At 32.4% G+C, this 18585-nt stretch overlaps 2 protein-coding genes across 2 annotated transcripts; both read right to left on the reverse strand.

Annotated features, from left to right (window-relative positions):
• Nucleotides 1-33: 33 nt before the first annotated feature.
• LOC107900209 (aspartic proteinase PCS1) lies at nt 34-1859 on the reverse strand. Its single transcript, XM_016825902.2, has one exon. It carries the CDS (start codon nt 1768-1770, stop codon nt 439-441), a length of 1332 nt encoding a protein of 443 aa, XP_016681391.1. The 5' UTR covers nt 1771-1859; the 3' UTR covers nt 34-438.
• Nucleotides 1860-7066: 5207 nt separating this feature from the next.
• LOC107900468 (protein INVOLVED IN DE NOVO 2) lies at nt 7067-18331 on the reverse strand. The gene is made up of 10 exons (XM_016826076.2): nt 18135-18331; nt 16490-17356; nt 16099-16262; nt 10266-11281; nt 9815-9996; nt 9562-9651; nt 9164-9451; nt 8335-8547; nt 7477-7736; nt 7067-7391 (listed from the first exon to the last, which is right to left on the reverse strand). Exons 2-9 carry the CDS (start codon nt 17297-17299, stop codon nt 7500-7502), a joined length of 3000 nt encoding a protein of 999 aa, XP_016681565.2. The 5' UTR covers nt 17300-17356; nt 18135-18331; the 3' UTR covers nt 7067-7391; nt 7477-7499.
• Nucleotides 18332-18585: the final 254 nt, after the last annotated feature.

The raw sequence follows: 18585 nt of genomic DNA on the forward strand, positions 1-18585 counted from the left end.
AGCTAGTCGATTAGACTTATACTTGGTAATCTTAGACACGATATGAAAACATGACCACGAGCATGACTAGTTTGGCAAACACGTTAACACATTTTTAATACATACATTGTATTTCTATTTAGGGTTTTTACACATTCTTGATAATGTTACACGATGTGAAAACTCGAGCACTAGCATGACATCGACACAAACATAATAAATGCATTTAATAAAAGCTCTAATTTCAGAATTTTTAACAAGTTTTCATAAAATCAAAATATGGATTATAAATATTTTAATATAATTAATATTACAATGAAAAATTAAGTACCAATATGGTCGTACGATCAACGGTCCATCTTTATTTATAAAGATGGGCCCTGATTGGACTATGTTGGCTTCATTCTGAACTTCAAAAAATGTCTCTTCCATTTTAATCCTTTGGTGGGTTCCTTTTTTTTAAAGGCCCATCTCTAGTTGTTGACCGGCAATATCACACCTGATCTCTGCAAATCCAACCCTTGATTTCACCAAATCAAATTCCATCCACACATTTTGTTGATGATGATGGCCAATCACGAACGCTTCAATACCTAATAGATCAGAGTTCCCAAATGTGAAGCAATATACTGAATCACTCCCCTTATTCATCTCGGGTACTTGATATAATAGCCTCTCGCCCGATACGCTCATCTCGGCTCCTTGAAACATCAAACTAACTCGTGGTAAATCCGAAAAAATCGTACCGGGTGACTCGTCAACTTGGTAACATAAGTCCATTGGTTCTTGGAAAACAAAGTTCGGATCCTCAAAAACTCGTAAAACCTCTCTTGTTTGTTGCAAAAACTCGTTTCTTAACGCGGTATAAACCGGACCCATTAAGAAAGTAAATTGGGTGCCCGAATCAACCATTGTTTGACCCGCACCCGTGTGATCCGGTAAAAAAGCGGATCTTGGTAGGTCCAACATTTTGTTCCCAACTTTAATACCTTCTAATTGCACCGTATATGCAACCCGATCAAAATATGGCAATGGATCGGATATTTGAATTAAAGGAGTATAATTTAACGTTTTAAGCCACGAGAATCTCGTATCGCCGAGAAGTAAAACACCAGACGAGTCAAAACCCGATATACAGTACGAGAATTTGGGAAAACCCATTTGACTCACGAATGATAAGGACCCACGGTTCATGCCCATTAACCCGGTTGCTTTCGAATCTTCATCTGAATTCGAGCTAAAACCTGAGTCCATACACCCGAATAAAAACCCGGGTCGGACGGAGGACCCGATTACAAAATTCTCATACGCGAGAGTTCCCTCAATTGAGGAAGCGTCGGCATAAGAGACAGCCACGTGGCACAGCTTATTATTCGGTTCGCAGGAAGCGGGTACGAGTAAATCTCGGGTACGGGTTTTACAAATGGGTGAAGCGCAAGGGATGTGAATGTAAGACTTGGAAAGTTCAGGGGTAAAAACGGAATTTAAGTTGGGAATTTTTTTGCAGTGAAGCCATGAGAGTTCACTCCCAGTGTCGAGGACCATAGTGACATTTTGTGGCGGCGAGCCGACGGATAAAGAAACTGTTAAAGTAACGTTATGGTGGAAGCCAAGCTTGTTGGTGGCGGCGGCGGAGGAAAGTTTAGAGTTACGGGCAAAGGTAAGTGGGGGTCGACCAAGGGTTGTTTTGAGAGGTAAAAAAAGTGTTGTTTGTTTGGAAGGAAAAGAAAATTTTTGATGGAAAACAAGGAGGAAAATTGTCAAATGAAGCAGAAAATGAAAAGAAGACATTGATTTAGTTTTGGGAAAAGAGTGCTTTGATCTTCGGTTTTGTTTTGTACGTAAAATGTAACTGTTGTTTGAAAGTTTTTTGAGTTTCGTTTAGCTTTGGTTCCTTAAATAGTGGTAGCAAAAATCATTATTCTTTTTTTAAAAATTAAATAAAATAGAAAAATTGAAGGAAAAAAATTGTTCTATTTATTTATATTTTTTTAAAAGAAAATTCTTAAATTGGTCATACGATTTTTTTTTTTTTGAAACTCCAGCTATTTACACCTGTTTTTCCATTGCATTTTAAAAATGTTTTCAGAGCAAAAAAAACTTTTTGCATCATAAGCAATAAAAAGTAATGCACTTTTATGTATAGAAAAAAGTAATTTTAAAGTAAAATGATACTTTTAACTTTTATTTTTTTATAATATTTACATTGAATATACGGTTATTTTTTATTAAAGTATTTTTTAATATTTAAAATATAATTTATACAGTTAAATTAAAATTTATTAACAATTCACATTAATTGCTTTAAAATATTTAAATTTATATTTCTTATATCAAAATATTAATAATATTGTTTTCTTATATTTTTACTGAAATATTGTAATATTAATGAAATTTAATATTATTTAAATATATATTTTTACTTTATAACGTCTAAAATAGATATTCTTTTTCTTCTTAAAAACACATTTTAACAACAATACAATCCACTTAAATTTTAAATTAAAATTTTCAAAAATACTTTCTCACCGTACTTCTCAAAATATAATGAAAAACTAACCCTTAATATATATTCACGTATAGGTAAGATAAGGTGGTAATATTTATTCATGTTTGTATTTTTTTCCATGTAAAGTATTTTTGATAATTTTAAATAACAATTAAAATTTTTAGAATACTTTTTTATGTACTTTTTCATCATATTAATTTAATTTATTCAAGTTTTTTTTTTGGTAAAATCTTGCAATTTGGTTTTTAACCGGTTGGCACTTGGGTCGTTGGTTCACCTCTTTTTACCTTTGTGGGGCAACACTAGAGGGTTAGTAGAGGTCTTGACCTCTCTAAAATAGAAATTTTTGATTTTTAAAAATTTATGAAATTTTAAATTAGTACATATTAAAATTACATTTTGACTCTCTAAAAATGATAAAATTTTGATTTATTCCTTTAAAAATATAAACTATTAAATGATAAAATTATATTTTAGCTCTTATAAAATATACTATTTAATATTACCTAAAAAAAAATCCTAGCTTCGCTTGGCGCTCTCAATCTATCTTGTCATTTTGTCATTAGTCCCTCTGTCTTGTCGATTTAGCTATGGATGACCTTTGGGAAAGGGCTTCATGCCTTCTTCCGATAGTGGTGCGTAGGTGGTTGTCACCCCTCGGGTTTCCCGTCATCCACTTTCCTTGCCTTTCATTTTCGTTTTTTTTCTTGGCATGATAATGCCACAAGTACTTGTACTCTTTGAAATTTTAGACTTGAGTCCATGTACTTCTATTTTCAAGAATACAAACTTTAAATTTTTTAAATTTCAAAATTCAGTTTCAACTGTTATTATCATTATTATTATTTGTTAAATTCAAATTCATTATAATGTCATTTTTTAATTACATGTTTGTCAAGTAAGTATTTTTTATTTCAAAATATCAAATCAACAAATTATTTCTCAAAAAAATTAATAGCATTAACAATTGAATCTGAATTGAAATCTGAAAAGTAAAAGAACCGAAATTTTAAAAATTAAAATATATGAATTAAATTTTTAAATTTAAAAAAATACAACAACTTATAGCATACTTTAATTATTATTATTTTTTGAATCAATGCATACTTTAATCTTTGTTTTTTTGAACAAACATACTTCAATCTTTTATTTGTGAAGGTTGGGGTCCTTTATCATGTTGAATATGAGGGAAATGGATTTAGGTTTTTTCTTGTGTTTTTTTGAGGGTTAGATTGTTTAAGTGTATTGTATATTTTTAATTAACTTTTTTGGTAATATATAATTAAAATATTAATTATTCATCGAAAGTTTGAATTCAAGTGAATTTTATGGGTGAACATCTCTTAATTTTTAATGTATAACAAAATAAAATGTCTCGTTTAAAAATATATATAATGCTCTTCCTTCATAAAATAACAATTGTTAAAAGATAATCACGTAACCCATTTTTAATTATGTTAATATTAAACTTTAAATATTTTTTTTATCTTGAAAGGTACATTTAATTTTTTACTAGATTATACCATTGAAAAAGATTGATGTAAAAAATAAATGAGGCTTTGGTTGAAATGTTATCTTAGATTTAAATTTTATAAAATGTATTTTTTTAGATTTTACATAAAATATAAAAGAAAAAAAATTTGCCCCCATGATAATGTTTGTTATTTTATAGAAGGAATGGATTTTCGATAAATTTTCAACTGAGTTGGGACTCAATTGATAGGTGACATAAACTCAGCTAACCTTTCAAATAATACTAGATTTTATCACACCCACGATGTGGGTGAACAAAATATTTTATATCAAAAATATATTTTTTAAAATTATTTTAATAAATAATTATAGGTGGAGCGGCAAGAGATTTTTATTTGCATTGTTGGTCTTGTATTTGATTCCTAAATAATGTTTTCCAATTGTTTTAATTAAAATATTATATAAAAGTATGAAATAACATGAATACCTTTAAAATAATATTAATTAACCTTTACAGTAAAGATATTTTAGTAATTTCATAACTACTCATGATACCAACTCAAGAAACCATTTTGTATATAGTATAAATTATAGATATGTAATGAATTTAGAATAGGTGCAAATATTAATTCTTAAACATATATTATTCAAATTCACTCCAAATTTATAGATAAGAAATTCGAGTATTCAAATCAATTTTTTTTTTTAATTTTTAACATTGTCCCTCAATTTTTTCAATCCAAATCTTTGTTTTGCCAACGATGACGAGAATGTCAACCTTTGAACTAGTTGTAGCTTCTTCAATAATATTTCTTGATTTTACTTGTTTATTTATTTCAATTCACAATACTATGATTTTTGTCTACACTTTCGTGGTTTTGTTTTGTCTTTTATTTTATCTGAAAACAATGGTAATCTTAGTTTTAGCAAGGTTTCCAGTTTTAGATCAGTGGGTGAAAATATGGTATAGCCATCGGTTTCTTGGTCCAACCAGTTCGACTGTCCATATGTTTCGATTAAATAAAAAATTAAAAAAATTCATAAAAATAAAAAGAAAGTAAAAGTTTGTTGTTCGATCAATTTTTAGCCCAGTTCAATCACGTTGTATCAATTTTCAGATCAATTGATCTAATGGCTTTCTCCAGATCAATACCATAATCGGTTTTCAGTTCCATTAGACAATTCGATCCAATTCAAACAACCATAATTTTTAATTTCTTGTCGTTATTAATGTAAGAGTGTTACTAAATGTATTAGATTAATATTTATTATTTTAAAACATACTTTATGAAATTCAAATTGGAATATTAAAAAAGAAAATCCAAGATGGTATCCTAAAATCAATCAAAAGCCACTGATGAAGGCACCGAAATGAACTGAGTGCACCATTTATAGTGAATTTAATGGTGAGAAGTGAGAACAAGACAGCATAATTAATAGATTTATACAAATTTTCTTCAAAACATATTAAATTGCCTTCTTTAAATCTACACGGTTTTATTTGCGGCTTATTTCGTCCATTTTCTACATTTATCAATTCTATAAAAAGAGGTTATAGACTCAATTTAATAAATCTATAAAATTAATATTTATATACAAAATAAAATAAACTATTAAAATGGAAGTGGGTCACAGCCTCCCTCTCCCATTAATTTAATTTAACATATAAATTGCATCCAATATTATTTCAAATAATTATTCTACTCCTCTTCTTCATTATAATATAATATCATAAAATTACATTTTACATAGATGATAATCACCATTTTTTTTATATTTTTTTCTTTAAAGCAAATACTTTTAAATTTTAATCCATTATTTTTTTGTTGACATCTAATATATATATATATATATATAATGTTAACCACTAACAGTAACGGGTGGCATGAGTTAAAATGTTATAAATAAAAAGAAAAAAAATTGTTCAAAGGTCTAAAATTTGAGAAGAATTGAAGAAAATTATTAGATTTTAAAACTTGGATTTGGAAAAAAATTAATTCTGAATTAAAATATAGATTAAGTTTGGATTTTAATATTCAAGTTGGGGATTATTTTCAAGTTCATGATTTTTTTTATTTTATTTTATATATTATATAATTTATATCATATAAAAATTAAATATATTATACTATAAAATAATATAAATATTAAAAAAGTATGTTAAGTTGTGTGTGTTTAGATTTAATAAAATATATAAGGATAGTAATATATATAATTACTAAATATTAAATAAAATAAAATAGAAAAAAAATATAAATTGGTTTAAGTAGGTTTGGACTAGTTTTTTTAAAGTAAACATAGACAAAATTTAAGGACCTTATTTTGAATTGAACTAGACTTAAATTATATATGATATTTACTAACATCATGCATAATTCCAACCGAATTTGACTCGACCAAGTCTATGAACACCTTTAATCGTAATTTTTTAAAATTTAGTAACATATTAAATACAATTTATTCTTTAGAAAACAAACCAAAAATTTTGAACTTCCTTATTTTTAATCTAAGGTTCATATTCAAATCTTAGAATATATTCCTTTAAAAAGGAACTTAAAATACATTAATATGAATTTTTTAATAAAAGTTTTTTTTGAAAGAAAGAAATTTTAATTTTAATTTAATAACAAACAATAAACAATTTTTTGATCACCAATTAAAAACAAGTACGTTTAAACAAATATTATAGTCAATTTTAAAAGTTTGAAAAAAAGATATGGATTAATAATAGAATTTGTATATAAAAAAAGCAATTATATATTAAAAAATGCAAATATTTGGGTATTTAAAATCATAAGATAAATCCTACTATTCCAAAGCCAATCTTAGAGAACTCCAAAATTTAAAATCCTAAAATGTCACTCCATATTCGACTGCAACAGATGAAATTTATTTTTAAAATATTCATATATTCGTGATATATGTAAATTTTAATTTTAAGATACTGATATAATTATTTCGCATTTTATATTATGTTTTAATTATATTTCAGTATCATTTGTGTAACTATATCTTGTTCTATAATGTGAATATTGTGGATAATATATCAGGTTTGAACATTAAAGAAAGGGGTAACAGCGAATCTTGAACACCTCAAACACGGACTAAAAAAATGTTCTCAAAGGTTTCATACACAACATAGCCTAACCACAAAAGATTGCATCAAGTCAACAGGTCTTACATCGGCTTCGTTTTATGATTATGATTCCGATGCAAAAACAATGAGCTTGAATCCAACATGTTAAAATGGATGCAGTAGTTTCTTCCCAGAAAGTAATATTATTACACCAGGGAGCTGACAATTATTTAACATGGGATTCAATGATATGTTGATATAAACAATACTTACAGAGCATAAAACATCACCGCAGAACATTCTTAGATATTTCGAGGACACTGCTCCCCTTATAAGCAGTCAGAAGATTAGTTCCTGCAATAAAACAACGAAAGATGTGATCAGCGATTCATGTTTACGACAGAACATTTGAAGAACTTTTAGTCTTTTCAACAACAACCTGAAAAATAAGTTAGTATCGTTTCAGGTCATTCCTCGTTTGCCTTTGGTGGCGTTCCACAGGTTCAGTAAAAATTCAACACCCTCTTGCAGGCTTGCCCTTCTTCCTTCTCCATAGTTCCACAATTCAGAAGTTGCGTACCGTCCACTTGGATTGTATTCGTTTATTTCATTTATAACGGAAGTGACCGACTTATACACTTCATTGCCCATCTCATCCTTCAAATCTTTCAGCTTTTCATCTTCATTATCAATCACTTCCTGAACCAGCATTATCAAACTTTGAGCACACCATTTCGTACAGACAGAAAATAAACTGAACAAGGAACAAGCAAGATGAGTTTCACAAGAAAACACCTAACAATACAGTCCGGAAAGGTTTTATGATTATGAAAGTTTTTATGTTAGGCAGGCTTCTGCCGCAATCTAATTCATTTTTCTACAACAGAGGAAGAGTTATATTTGCTCCGACTCTTAGTATTTCTTAAAGCACCCTATCTAACACCTATGTCTGAAGCATATTGAGACACGGGTACAGAGAAATAACCCTAAAAGAATCCTCCAACTACATAGGAAAACATAGAAAATTTTGAAAATACTGATGTCAGACACATATCCATAGACACTCTTGAGTCCGAGTAACATAAGAAGAGAACAACAGAACTTCAGAGCTACCATGAAGTAATAGGACTCTGGCAATTGTATCCCTAGTCATGTTCAGTTCTATAAAGGATCCATACCTAGGATCAAAGCAGTAGGACATATATACATGACATCTACGTTGTACCAGTGGTAAAGTTGAGAAAGGGAAAGGGGTGAATTTGCAACACAAATTTAATGGGAGCCAAGACCTAAAGACCTGATATTCTTCTCCCTCGAGTTTAATTCGTTTAAAAGGATGCCAGTTTGGATCCTTCAGATATTCCTCCCACAATGAGCACAGTTCCACAGCTCTCTCCTCGGCTAGTTCCTCATTATACCTTCTCTTCATTGCTTCAAGGAACGGTTTATTGTCAAGTTCTCCCATTCTCTTGACACCGATATTTGCACAACTTGATATTTCTTTCAATCCCTACAAAGTGAATGGATTAGTACTTCCTGACTAGCAAGAGTGACGAGCCATAAAAGGGTGAAGCAGAATTTTAAGAAATATATGATAAGCACTACAAAACAGTAGTAAAGTAACCACATATGAAAATCTTCTTAAGCCTTAGGAGCTTGTAATGAGGTCAAATAGCTGTACATGAAACTCAAGGAATAATCTTAATCGGCCCTGACTGACGTTTCATTTCATAAAAGGCAGGGAATCAGAACTTTCATATTCCAGGAAAAAACCATTTATACGATTAAAAACCTGTGCTTCATCCTCTTTCTGTTGTATCCTTTAGTTTTTAGGAAAAGCATTCAAATAGAATGAAAAAGCGAAACACCAAGAGAAAATAGTAAACCTCTGCATTACTTTCCATTGGACATCAATTTCTTAGGCTTAATTCTGTTTTTCACAATACCATCAAATAATTCATGATTAAGCAAGCTTATCATATAATGCAACACAAATCATAGTTCCAATATCCTACATCTGAAAAATATATTGTTTTAAGATCTTAGAAGACTTTCAAATGTTCATGCAGTAAAGTTCAAGTTTCTCAGCGCAAGCATTTTAAAAGGAAAAAAGAAAAAGAACTCACATTAATCAATTCTTTGCGAGCTTCCTGCAGCTCATTGTTGCTCTTACGTTCACTTACAATAAGAGTTTGGTTCAATGCTTCTAAATCTTCAAGCTCTCTCTCCTTTTCTCTCAACTCCTTAAAACTTGCCTCTATGATTGTCAGAACTATGTCATCATCTTCGTCTCCCAGTTCTCTAATTACATTCATTGAGCCTCTCAGTTGCTCAATTTCCAGTTCTAATGCTTGCTTTTGATCTAATTGTTTCTCCAGTTGAATTATCCTATTGTGAAGTTCCTCCTTCTGCCTCTGGAAAATTGATGGTCTAGTCATGTCATCAATTCTCAGCATTCTAAAACCGACAAGGAAGTAGCGAGGTATTAAAATAAAAAAAGGGCTCGAATGACAAACAAACAAACCTTCTGATCTTCAGCCAATTGCATTAAATTTTCATCAGCCCTTTTTTGCTCCAAAGCAGCCAACCGTAATGCACTATTTTGAACAACATTCTGGAAGAAGAAATATGTTAGCATCTATATTTTCCAGTCCTGAGCATGCAATTAAAGTGGTCATATGAACTAACTACGAGACGAAAGTTTCACCAAAAACAATTTCACATAAAACTTAGAAGGTGAACACACAAAAGTGCAAATGAAGAATGAAGCATGGTACCTCTTCAAGCTCCTCAGCCAACTTTTTTCTTTCTCCTTCAATCAGTGCCTCTCGCTTTTCAAGTTCAACTTCGCGCAATTCCAGATCTTTTCTATGAGATTCTAGTTGTGACTTCACTTTTTCATGGTCACTAAAAACCTTCTGGTAGTGTAGCCTAGCACTTTGTTGAGTCTTATTAATCTCTGTGAACAGAGGCAAAATAAGTTGAACCTTTGAGACAACAGTGGTACCAGGGAGCACTTCTAAATATAAAAGTTAATGCTCGACAGTATTGTACAAAAATAGTAATGACATGTACAAGACCTGATGCAAGCTACCATCTGCGAATGAAATTGAACGGTCAAAAACAGAATAAAACCAAGGATCATGGATGCATATAATGTATATATTTTTATTAATAAAAGTAGTTTCATGATAAAACTTAAACTGCAAGACAATAGCTAAAACACACCTTTGTTATATGCTTGAAGAAGGTTATCTTTTTCTTCCATTAAAACCTTGAGTGACTCGGAAGTTACGGAACACATTGCTTCCATCTCTTTTAGGTGTTTGTTTTTAGTCTCGAGGATATTTGTCAAATATGATACAAGTCTATCTTGTTTCCTAGCTTCTTCCTCCATGAGCTTGGAAATGGTCTTAATGTCACTAGTCTTGCGTAAATGTTCTCCAATAATACTGCTTGACTTGTGGTCATCAGCACGGGCAATCCAAGCATAAAGACCATACTTAACATCATTATTGGCACCCCAGTCCTTTTTCCCACGATGGTCTGCCTCATAAGCATTCTCAAATGACAAGGCATTGTGTAGCCCTGACCAGTCTTTACGGAATTCCACGACAGCAATTCCTGAATGATCACAGTTATTCCAAAGTGGGCGAACTCTTATGGGGTTGAACCCTCTCCTGATCAATTCATCCCTCAACTTGGATCCACTTTCCCCTACAGTTCGTCCATCCTCTGACTTTCGAGTAGGAATATTAACCACAATTCCGGTCCATGGCCAAACAATTTTCTCATCATGGTCACAACCACTAAGAGGATCCTCTTGAGCTGCAGGTTTCAATGAACTAACCAAAGGCACAAGACCCTTTTCCAAATACTTAGCCAAAGCCAGGTGATTGGCTTTCATTATTGGTGTTCTTCTTGCAGAACTACTATTTCCCACACCAGAAGCATGCTGGACGAGGTCTAAATATCGGTAAATTTTCTTCTCGGGACAATAGGGGCACGTATAAGTTTCATCTGAAGCTTTGACAATGTGCTTCCCATTCTCATCATGGTCACAACCACTAAGAGGATCCTCTTGAGTCACAGGTTTCAATGAACTAACCAAAGGCGCAAGATCCTTTTCCAAATACTTTGACAAAGCCAAGTGATTGGCTTTCACTATTGGTGTTCTTCTTGCAGAACTACTATTTGCCACAGCAGAAGCATGCTGGACAAGATCCATGTATCGGTAATTTGGCTTTTTGATACGGGGTTGCGCGCGGACCAAGATCGAGTTGCCAAGTCACGAGAAACTCCTACGAAAACCCTAAACAATTAGATCTGAAACGAAACAGAAAATTAAAAGATTAGATTTTTGAATTTTCAGATCTGAAATAAAATCCCCAAATCAGCAAAGAATCAAATTGAGAATAGAAATAAGTGTTAGGGTTCTTGAAACCCTCAAGGAGATTGTGATTCTGCCCAATTGAACACCAAGATAGTTTTCCCCAAATTTTGACAATCTAATTTCACCCAAAAAGAGTATGGAAAAACCCTAGAAATTGGGGATTTTTGGGCTGATTCCTTAAGATAGAAAAAGGCTGAAAACACAATAAGAACAGAAAATAGATTAGATAATGATTCAGCACAAGTAGAAATAAAGAAAGAATTGACAGTAAGAAATTAAAAGATAAGTCCTAAGAAGCCTTGAAATCTCGAAAGATCTCACAACTCCCTTCAAACGGCTCTAATCTCCCCTCCAAAGAATATCAATGGCAAGAAGAAGGTTGAAGATGGCTCCCACAATCAAAAAGATTGTTAAAACAACTTCTAAAGAAAACTCAAGAGAAAATCCTTAAAGAACTCAAAGAGAATTTTCACTCAAATCAAATCTGAAATTTTCAATGTAATTGTAATGTAATGTAGGGTGGCTGGCCAAGCCATATAAATAGGCCTTTCAAATGTTTTCCTAATTTAATTAGAACACTAAAACTAAAACTAAAAAAAAACTCCTAATTATTTTAATATGGAAATTCGGCCAAGGGTCTTTTATTTGGGACTCTTGGATAAACATTTAAACTAAGTAAAATAAATAAATAAATAAAAATAAAACTTTACAACTTGGGCCACTTTGACAATTTGGCCTGATTTTCAACTAAGTATGGGTGGATTTCTTGATTGGGCTTGGAATCTTCTTATTGGGCCTTGCCCTCAAGAATTTGGGCTTTTGTGACTCGTATCATTCCCCCCTTCCTCAAAAAGATTCGTCCTCGAATCTGAAAAATCAAATGAACTCGACTTTCCTCTATCGAACGGGACTAATGGCAATTGAGTCCACTGAAAAGAATAGCCATGAGATAGTAAATAGCAACGGAAACAAGCTTGTAGTCCAATCATAAGCATAACAGAACAGGTATAACGCATGTGAATGGACAGATTCAGATTACCATGCAAACAATCTAATTTACTCACCACTGCCTCGTCAAATATTTGAAACAAAGATGGACATGTTTTAAGGCATTCAGTCGTCTCACATTGTTCCCACAAACCATGAATAAATTGCGAGTAATAAATCAAATGGTAAACATAATCGTCACAAGTAGGTATTTGAAAAGATTTACATGGTTCACAGAGTTGCATAATCATACCATGCATTAATCGACGGTCTATAGATTCACTCACACATGCATTATCAAAAACAAGAATCTTTTATCAACCATCAAAACAGATAGATCATCAATAAATAAAATAGGACAGTCAAGCACGTTTCGATCTAAGTGTTCATCAACACGATCTTTATCACTATCCGAGGAGTACAAAAGTGTTTCAAAGGTTTCAAGCATCTTACCTCGATAAGCAAAAGAATAAGGGTCGATTTTACCTTTTTCATTTAAAACAAACCTTCGTTCATCGGGGGCATAGTGTAGTCGAATCTCCGTTGTTGAGTTAACCTTTGTCAAATGGAACTCAAACTTCATGTACAACCACATAAACTGTTTAAGGCAAGAATATAAATTGAAAACAAATTTGGCAAATTTCGTTACCTTATTCTCCAAAACAGATTTGGACAAATTCAAGGATTTTACACAAGGTAAATCAAGAGAATAACAAATCACGCTTCTTTTCGTAATGACTTTATCAACCACAATCGAAGAGTAACAATTAATCGGATCAAAATGATGGGATCTTTTAAGAACTAAGTCACCAAAAGTTTTATCAATAATTTTCAAATCTGCACTGGACTCGGTTTCTAAAATTTCCTTACCTCGCTTACCTTCGGGATCATGTAGTGTGATTTCATCTTTGCTTAAGTTGATCGTATGAAAGCGTCTTTCATTTGAGAGGTATTGAAGTTGAAAGTTATCTTTCGATCTTTCGGGAACCTGAAAAGTAGCAACACAAGAAAAATTCATATCTTGGTTAGTGGAAACATTCCTCACTAGCCTTTCCTCGTCTTATTCTTTTGTTTCTTTTTCTAACTCATTTTCTCTTCTTTCTTCAACTTCTTTTTCAATTTTCTTTTCTGTTTCACATTCCTTTTCACTCTCAATCTCTTTTTGCTCTTTTTCATTCTCTTTTTCTTTTTCCTCACTTGTTTTAACAGAATTTCTCAGTTTGATTTGGTCCTCATGGACTTGTTCCGGAGTGAGCGGCACTAAGGTAAGTTTCTTTCCTTGATGCTTGAAAGAATACCTATTGGTACGACCATCGTGAGTGACTTTTCGATCCAGTTGCCATGGTTCTCCTAGCAACAAATGGCAGGCTTGAATAGGCATTACGTCGCACACAACTTCGTCTTGATACTTACCGATAGAAAAGGCAATGCGCACTTGTTGAGTGACCCTAAATTGGCCTTCGTTGCTAAGCCTTGTAGTTGATAAGGTTGTGGATGCTTGGTAGTGGTTAAGCAAAGCTTTTCCACCATCGTCGTGCTGGCTATGTTCGAGCAACTTTCACCATCAATAATAACTCTACAAAGCTTACCTTGTACATGGCAGCGAGTATGAAAGAGATGTTCTCGTTGCTGCTCGCTCCTTGGTTTTGCCAAAGATGATTGTCCACGATCATGAAAATCATCATCCATTCTAGTGACACGTCGAGGGCCGCGCCTTTGGGGTTGGTTATCCCTATCTTCCTTAATTGGATCTCGATATTGATGTTTTTGATTCACTCGTACCTCATTCAAAGTAGTATTCAATGCTTGAAGTGTAGCATTTATTTGTGTGATTGCAGCAGTATGTCCATCTAACTGTTGTTGGACTTTCATAAGTGCATCATTATTATCACCTTTAGACATCTTCAAAACCTGTAAAAAATAAACACTCAACACTCAAAAATAAACACTCAACACTCAAAAATAAAAGTTAGCAAACCTCACCATTAATCACTCAAAAAGAAAATTCAAATTCTCAATGAGGTCGAATTCAATCTTGTGAGTTCTTTATCAGAGTTTATATCAACCAATTAGAGAGTGTGAACCAAACTACCAAAGAATCCTAATTTGCACTAGGATGCCAAAAACTGACGAGACACCAATTGATTCGTGTTGCACCGAGGAAGAAGTTGTGCACACGTTTAAATCCTACTAACACAAGAAACAAGAAGGTGTTAGATAACGTAAAGGAAGAATAAAGGTAAACAAATGAAAACCTACAGCTAAGAATCAATAAAAATTGCTGAAAACAGAAACCCGAAAAACTGCGGAGTAACTTGACAACTTCGTTCGAGGTGTTCCCGATCTCCAAAAATCACGAAATTAAATCTGGAGTGTCCTTATATATTTAATTTTTGATCTGGAAAATTTGGGCACCAAATTCAACCCGCTGAATATTTTTTTAATTTTTTATTAGATTTCGTCTTTTTTCAATTTTTTGACTTTTTCGACTTATTTTTTTGCGGGAAATATTTTTGTATATTCAATAACAGTGCCAAAAATATGTATGTAAAATTTCAGATCAATCAGAAAACGTTTACCCACTCAAATGAATTTTTTTCGAAAATTTTTCTGGGTAAAACTGCTGTTTGTAATTTAAAAAATAGAGATCAGTTTAGAAATCAACCAAGAACACCCAAAACGCCCAAAATCTGATACCAAATGATACGGGGTTGCGCGCGGACCAAGATCGAGTTGCCAAGTCACGAGAAACTCCTACGAAAACCCTAAACAATTAGATCTGAAACGAAACAGAAAATTAAAAGATTAGATTTTTGAATTTTCAGATCTGAAATAAAATCCCCAAATCAGCAAAGAATCAAATTGAGAATAGAAATAAGTGTTAGGGTTCTTGAAACCCTCAAGGAGATTGTGATTCTGCCCAATTGAACACCAAGATAGTTTTCCCCAAATTTTGACAATCTAATTTCACCCAAAAAGAGTATGGAAAAACCCTAGAAATTGGGGATTTTTGGGCTGATTCCTTAAGATAGAAAAAGGCTGAAAACACAATAAGAACAGAAAATAGATTAGATAATGATTCAGCACAAGTAGAAATAAAGAAAGAATTGACAGTAAGAAATTAAAAGATAAGTCCTAAGAAGCCTTGAAATCTCGAAAGATCTCACAACTCCCTTCAAACGGCTCTAATCTCCCCTCCAAAGAATATCAATGGCAAGAAGAAGGTTGAAGATGGCTCCCACAATCAAAAAGATTGTTAAAACAACTTCTAAAGAAAACTCAAGAGAAAATCCTTAAAGAACTCAAAGAGAATTTTCACTCAAATCAAATCTGAAATTTTCAATGTAATTGTAATGTAATGTAGGGTGGCTGGCCAAGCCATATAAATAGGCCTTTCAAATGTTTTCCTAATTTAATTAGAACACTAAAACTAAAACTAAAAAAAAACTCCTAATTATTTTAATATGGAAATTCGGCCAAGGGTCTTTTATTTGGGACTCTTGGATAAACATTTAAACTAAGTAAAATAAATAAATAAATAAAAATAAAACTTTACAACTTGGGCCACTTTGACAATTTGGCCTGATTTTCAACTAAGTATGGGTGGATTTCTTGATTGGGCTTGGAATCTTCTTATTGGGCCTTGCCCTCAAGAATTTGGGCTTTTGTGACTCGTATCACTTTTTCTTCTGAGGACAAAAGGGGCACGAATAAGTTTCACCTGAAACTTTGACAATGTACTTCCCATTCTTTAATTTTTCATAAGATCTATCTACATACATTCCCATTTCAGATTCAGTTATATTCGAACCATCTATCGAGCTGATATCCATTGGCAAGGAAACCTAAAAGGTAACAAGACAGAAAATCAAACTACACCCAATAGAAAACTATGCACTACTTCATTATAGGTTTGAACAACTAACAAACCAATTAAATTACAAAATTTTAAAGATATCTCGCCTTCAAACAGAAGCCATGCACATTATCTAGCAGATAATTCGAAAATATGGAGATATTTTTTAATTCAATAGCTTATAAAACTTCAATGGAGCAAGATATGATTAATTACGTTGAAGCATGGACATTTCTGGACGGCAGTGTACAAGTCTATCTTGTTTTTATTCCCGGTGATATTTGTCAAATATGATACAAGTCTATCTTGTTTCCTGGCTTCTTCCTCCATGAGCTTGGGGATGGTCTTAAGGTCACGAGTCTGGCGTAAATGTTCTCCAATAATACTACTTGACTTGTAGTCATCAGCACGGGCAACCCAAGCATAAAGACCATACTTAACCTCAGTATCAGCACTCCAATCCTTTTTCCCATGGTGATCTGCCTTGTAAGCATTTTCAAATGACAAGGCATGATGTAGCCCCTGCCAGTCTTTTTGGAATTCCACGACAGCAGTCCCCGAATGACCATGGTAATTCCGGAGTGGGTGAACTGTTATGGGGTTGAACCCTTTCCTGATCAACTCATCCTTCAACTTCGATCCACTTTTTCCTAAAGATTGCCCATTTTCTGACTTTTGAATCGGAATATTAACCACAATTCCAGTCCATGGCCAAACAATTTTCTCGTCATCGTCATGACCACTAGGGGTATCCTCTTGAGCCGAAAGTTTTGATGAACTAACCACAGGCACATGATTTTTTTTCAAGTACTTCGCCAAAGCTCGGTGAGAGGCTTTCACTATTGGTCTTCTTTTTGCGGAACTACTATCTCCCACACCAGAAGCATGCTGAAGAAGATCCTCATATCGGTAATACTGCTTTTTCTTCGGGGGACAATAAGGGCAAATATAAGTTTTGTCCGAAACTTTAACAATGCATCTTCCTTTCTTTAATGTTTCATAACATCTATCTTCATACTTTCCCATTTCAGATTCAGTTATACCCGAATCATCTCCTGAGCTGATAACCGTTCTCACGGAAACCTAGAAGATAGCGACAAAAAAAACATCAAACTACACTCAACAGAAAACCATACTATTCCTTATAGGTCTGAACAATTAATAAGTCAACCAAATTACAGAATTTTAAGATAATTCTCCTTCAAACAGAAACCATGCACACTAAAGCAAAATAATTAATTCAATTATATAACCTTTTTAACAATAGGGTATTAACCAAACTAAAACAAGGTACAATTATACACAAAGTACATTTTCCAAAATAAGCAACTTTTTATATACCCCGGTTGAACACATACCCGACACTCACACTCGAGGCCAAGTAACATAGAAGCAAATCCAAATACTATGATTTTAATTTGAATAGTTAGAATTAGTGTTGGATGTTAATAATTCGCTATTTTTCTATCGTTAGACAAAGTTAAATATAAAATTACAAGCAGAATTAAAAAAAAAAAAACCCGCAGCATTGCAGTATCTAAACCAAATAAAGTCCTTTACTTTCTTCTTCAACTACTTCTCCCAGGAACCAAACAAAGGCAGAAAGTAAACAATTACAAGAAAACAAATGCATGCAATGGTTTAGATTTAAAACAAAAATTGCAGGAATCAAAAGATGAATAACAAGCAGTAGAACAACTACAATATCTAAATGAAAAAAAAAAGGGAGAGAAAGGAAATACTGAGTCCATAAAATTTTCACACTGAAAATGCAACTTATTGGCAAAACAAAAGTAAAGATTTTCATGAATAAATTGAAGTAAAAAAGAAATGAAGAAGAAAATTAGAATCGGAATTTTACCTTCACAAATTAGAGGTTCGAATTTGAGGCTTTTGAGGTTCTCCGAAGACCTCAAATTTTGCGAAGAAATTATTAAAGTAATTAATTATTTGTTCATTGTAACGAATGATTTTGGACTCAAAATTGAGAAAGTAGAAAATCAAACCCGCTCGACCCAACCAGAAGACATTTATGAATTTTAATTTGGGTCGACTTCACTCTATTCGAATTAAATTTTAAATATTAATTATTAAAATAATAATACTAATACCAATATATTTTGGGTAAACTATAAAAATAGTCACTTTTGTTTGCCTCAGATTACATTTTAATCATTTATGTTTGAAATGTTATATTTTAGTCACTTACATTATCGTTTTATTACGAAATGGTCACTCTACCATTAAGCTTCATTACCTCTCTAACAGCGGTCCTACATGGCAGTCCAAATGAGTTTTAAATGCTAACTTAG

Source organism: Gossypium hirsutum, chromosome D06 (genome assembly GCF_007990345.1).
Source record: "Gossypium hirsutum isolate 1008001.06 chromosome D06, Gossypium_hirsutum_v2.1, whole genome shotgun sequence".
NCBI classification, from domain to species: Eukaryota; Viridiplantae; Streptophyta; class Magnoliopsida; order Malvales; family Malvaceae; genus Gossypium; species Gossypium hirsutum.

Excerpts from the sequence above, each read along its gene's own strand:
- LOC107900209 (XM_016825902.2), bottom strand. The coding sequence starts at position 1,770 with ATGTCTTCTTTTCATTTTCTGCTTCATTTGACAATTTTCCTCCTTGTT.
- LOC107900468 (XM_016826076.2), bottom strand. The coding sequence starts at position 17,299 with ATGGGAAAGTATGAAGATAGATGTTATGAAACATTAAAGAAAGGAAGA. Across the intron at positions 9,652-9,814 it reads TGGCTGAGGAGCTTGAAGAG|AATGTTGTTCAAAATAGTGC; the intron begins GTACCATGCTTC and ends TTCTTCTTCCAG. Across the intron at positions 8,548-9,163 it reads CTCGCAAAGAATTGATTAAT|GGATTGAAAGAAATATCAAG; the intron begins GTGAGTTCTTTT and ends TTCACTTTGTAG.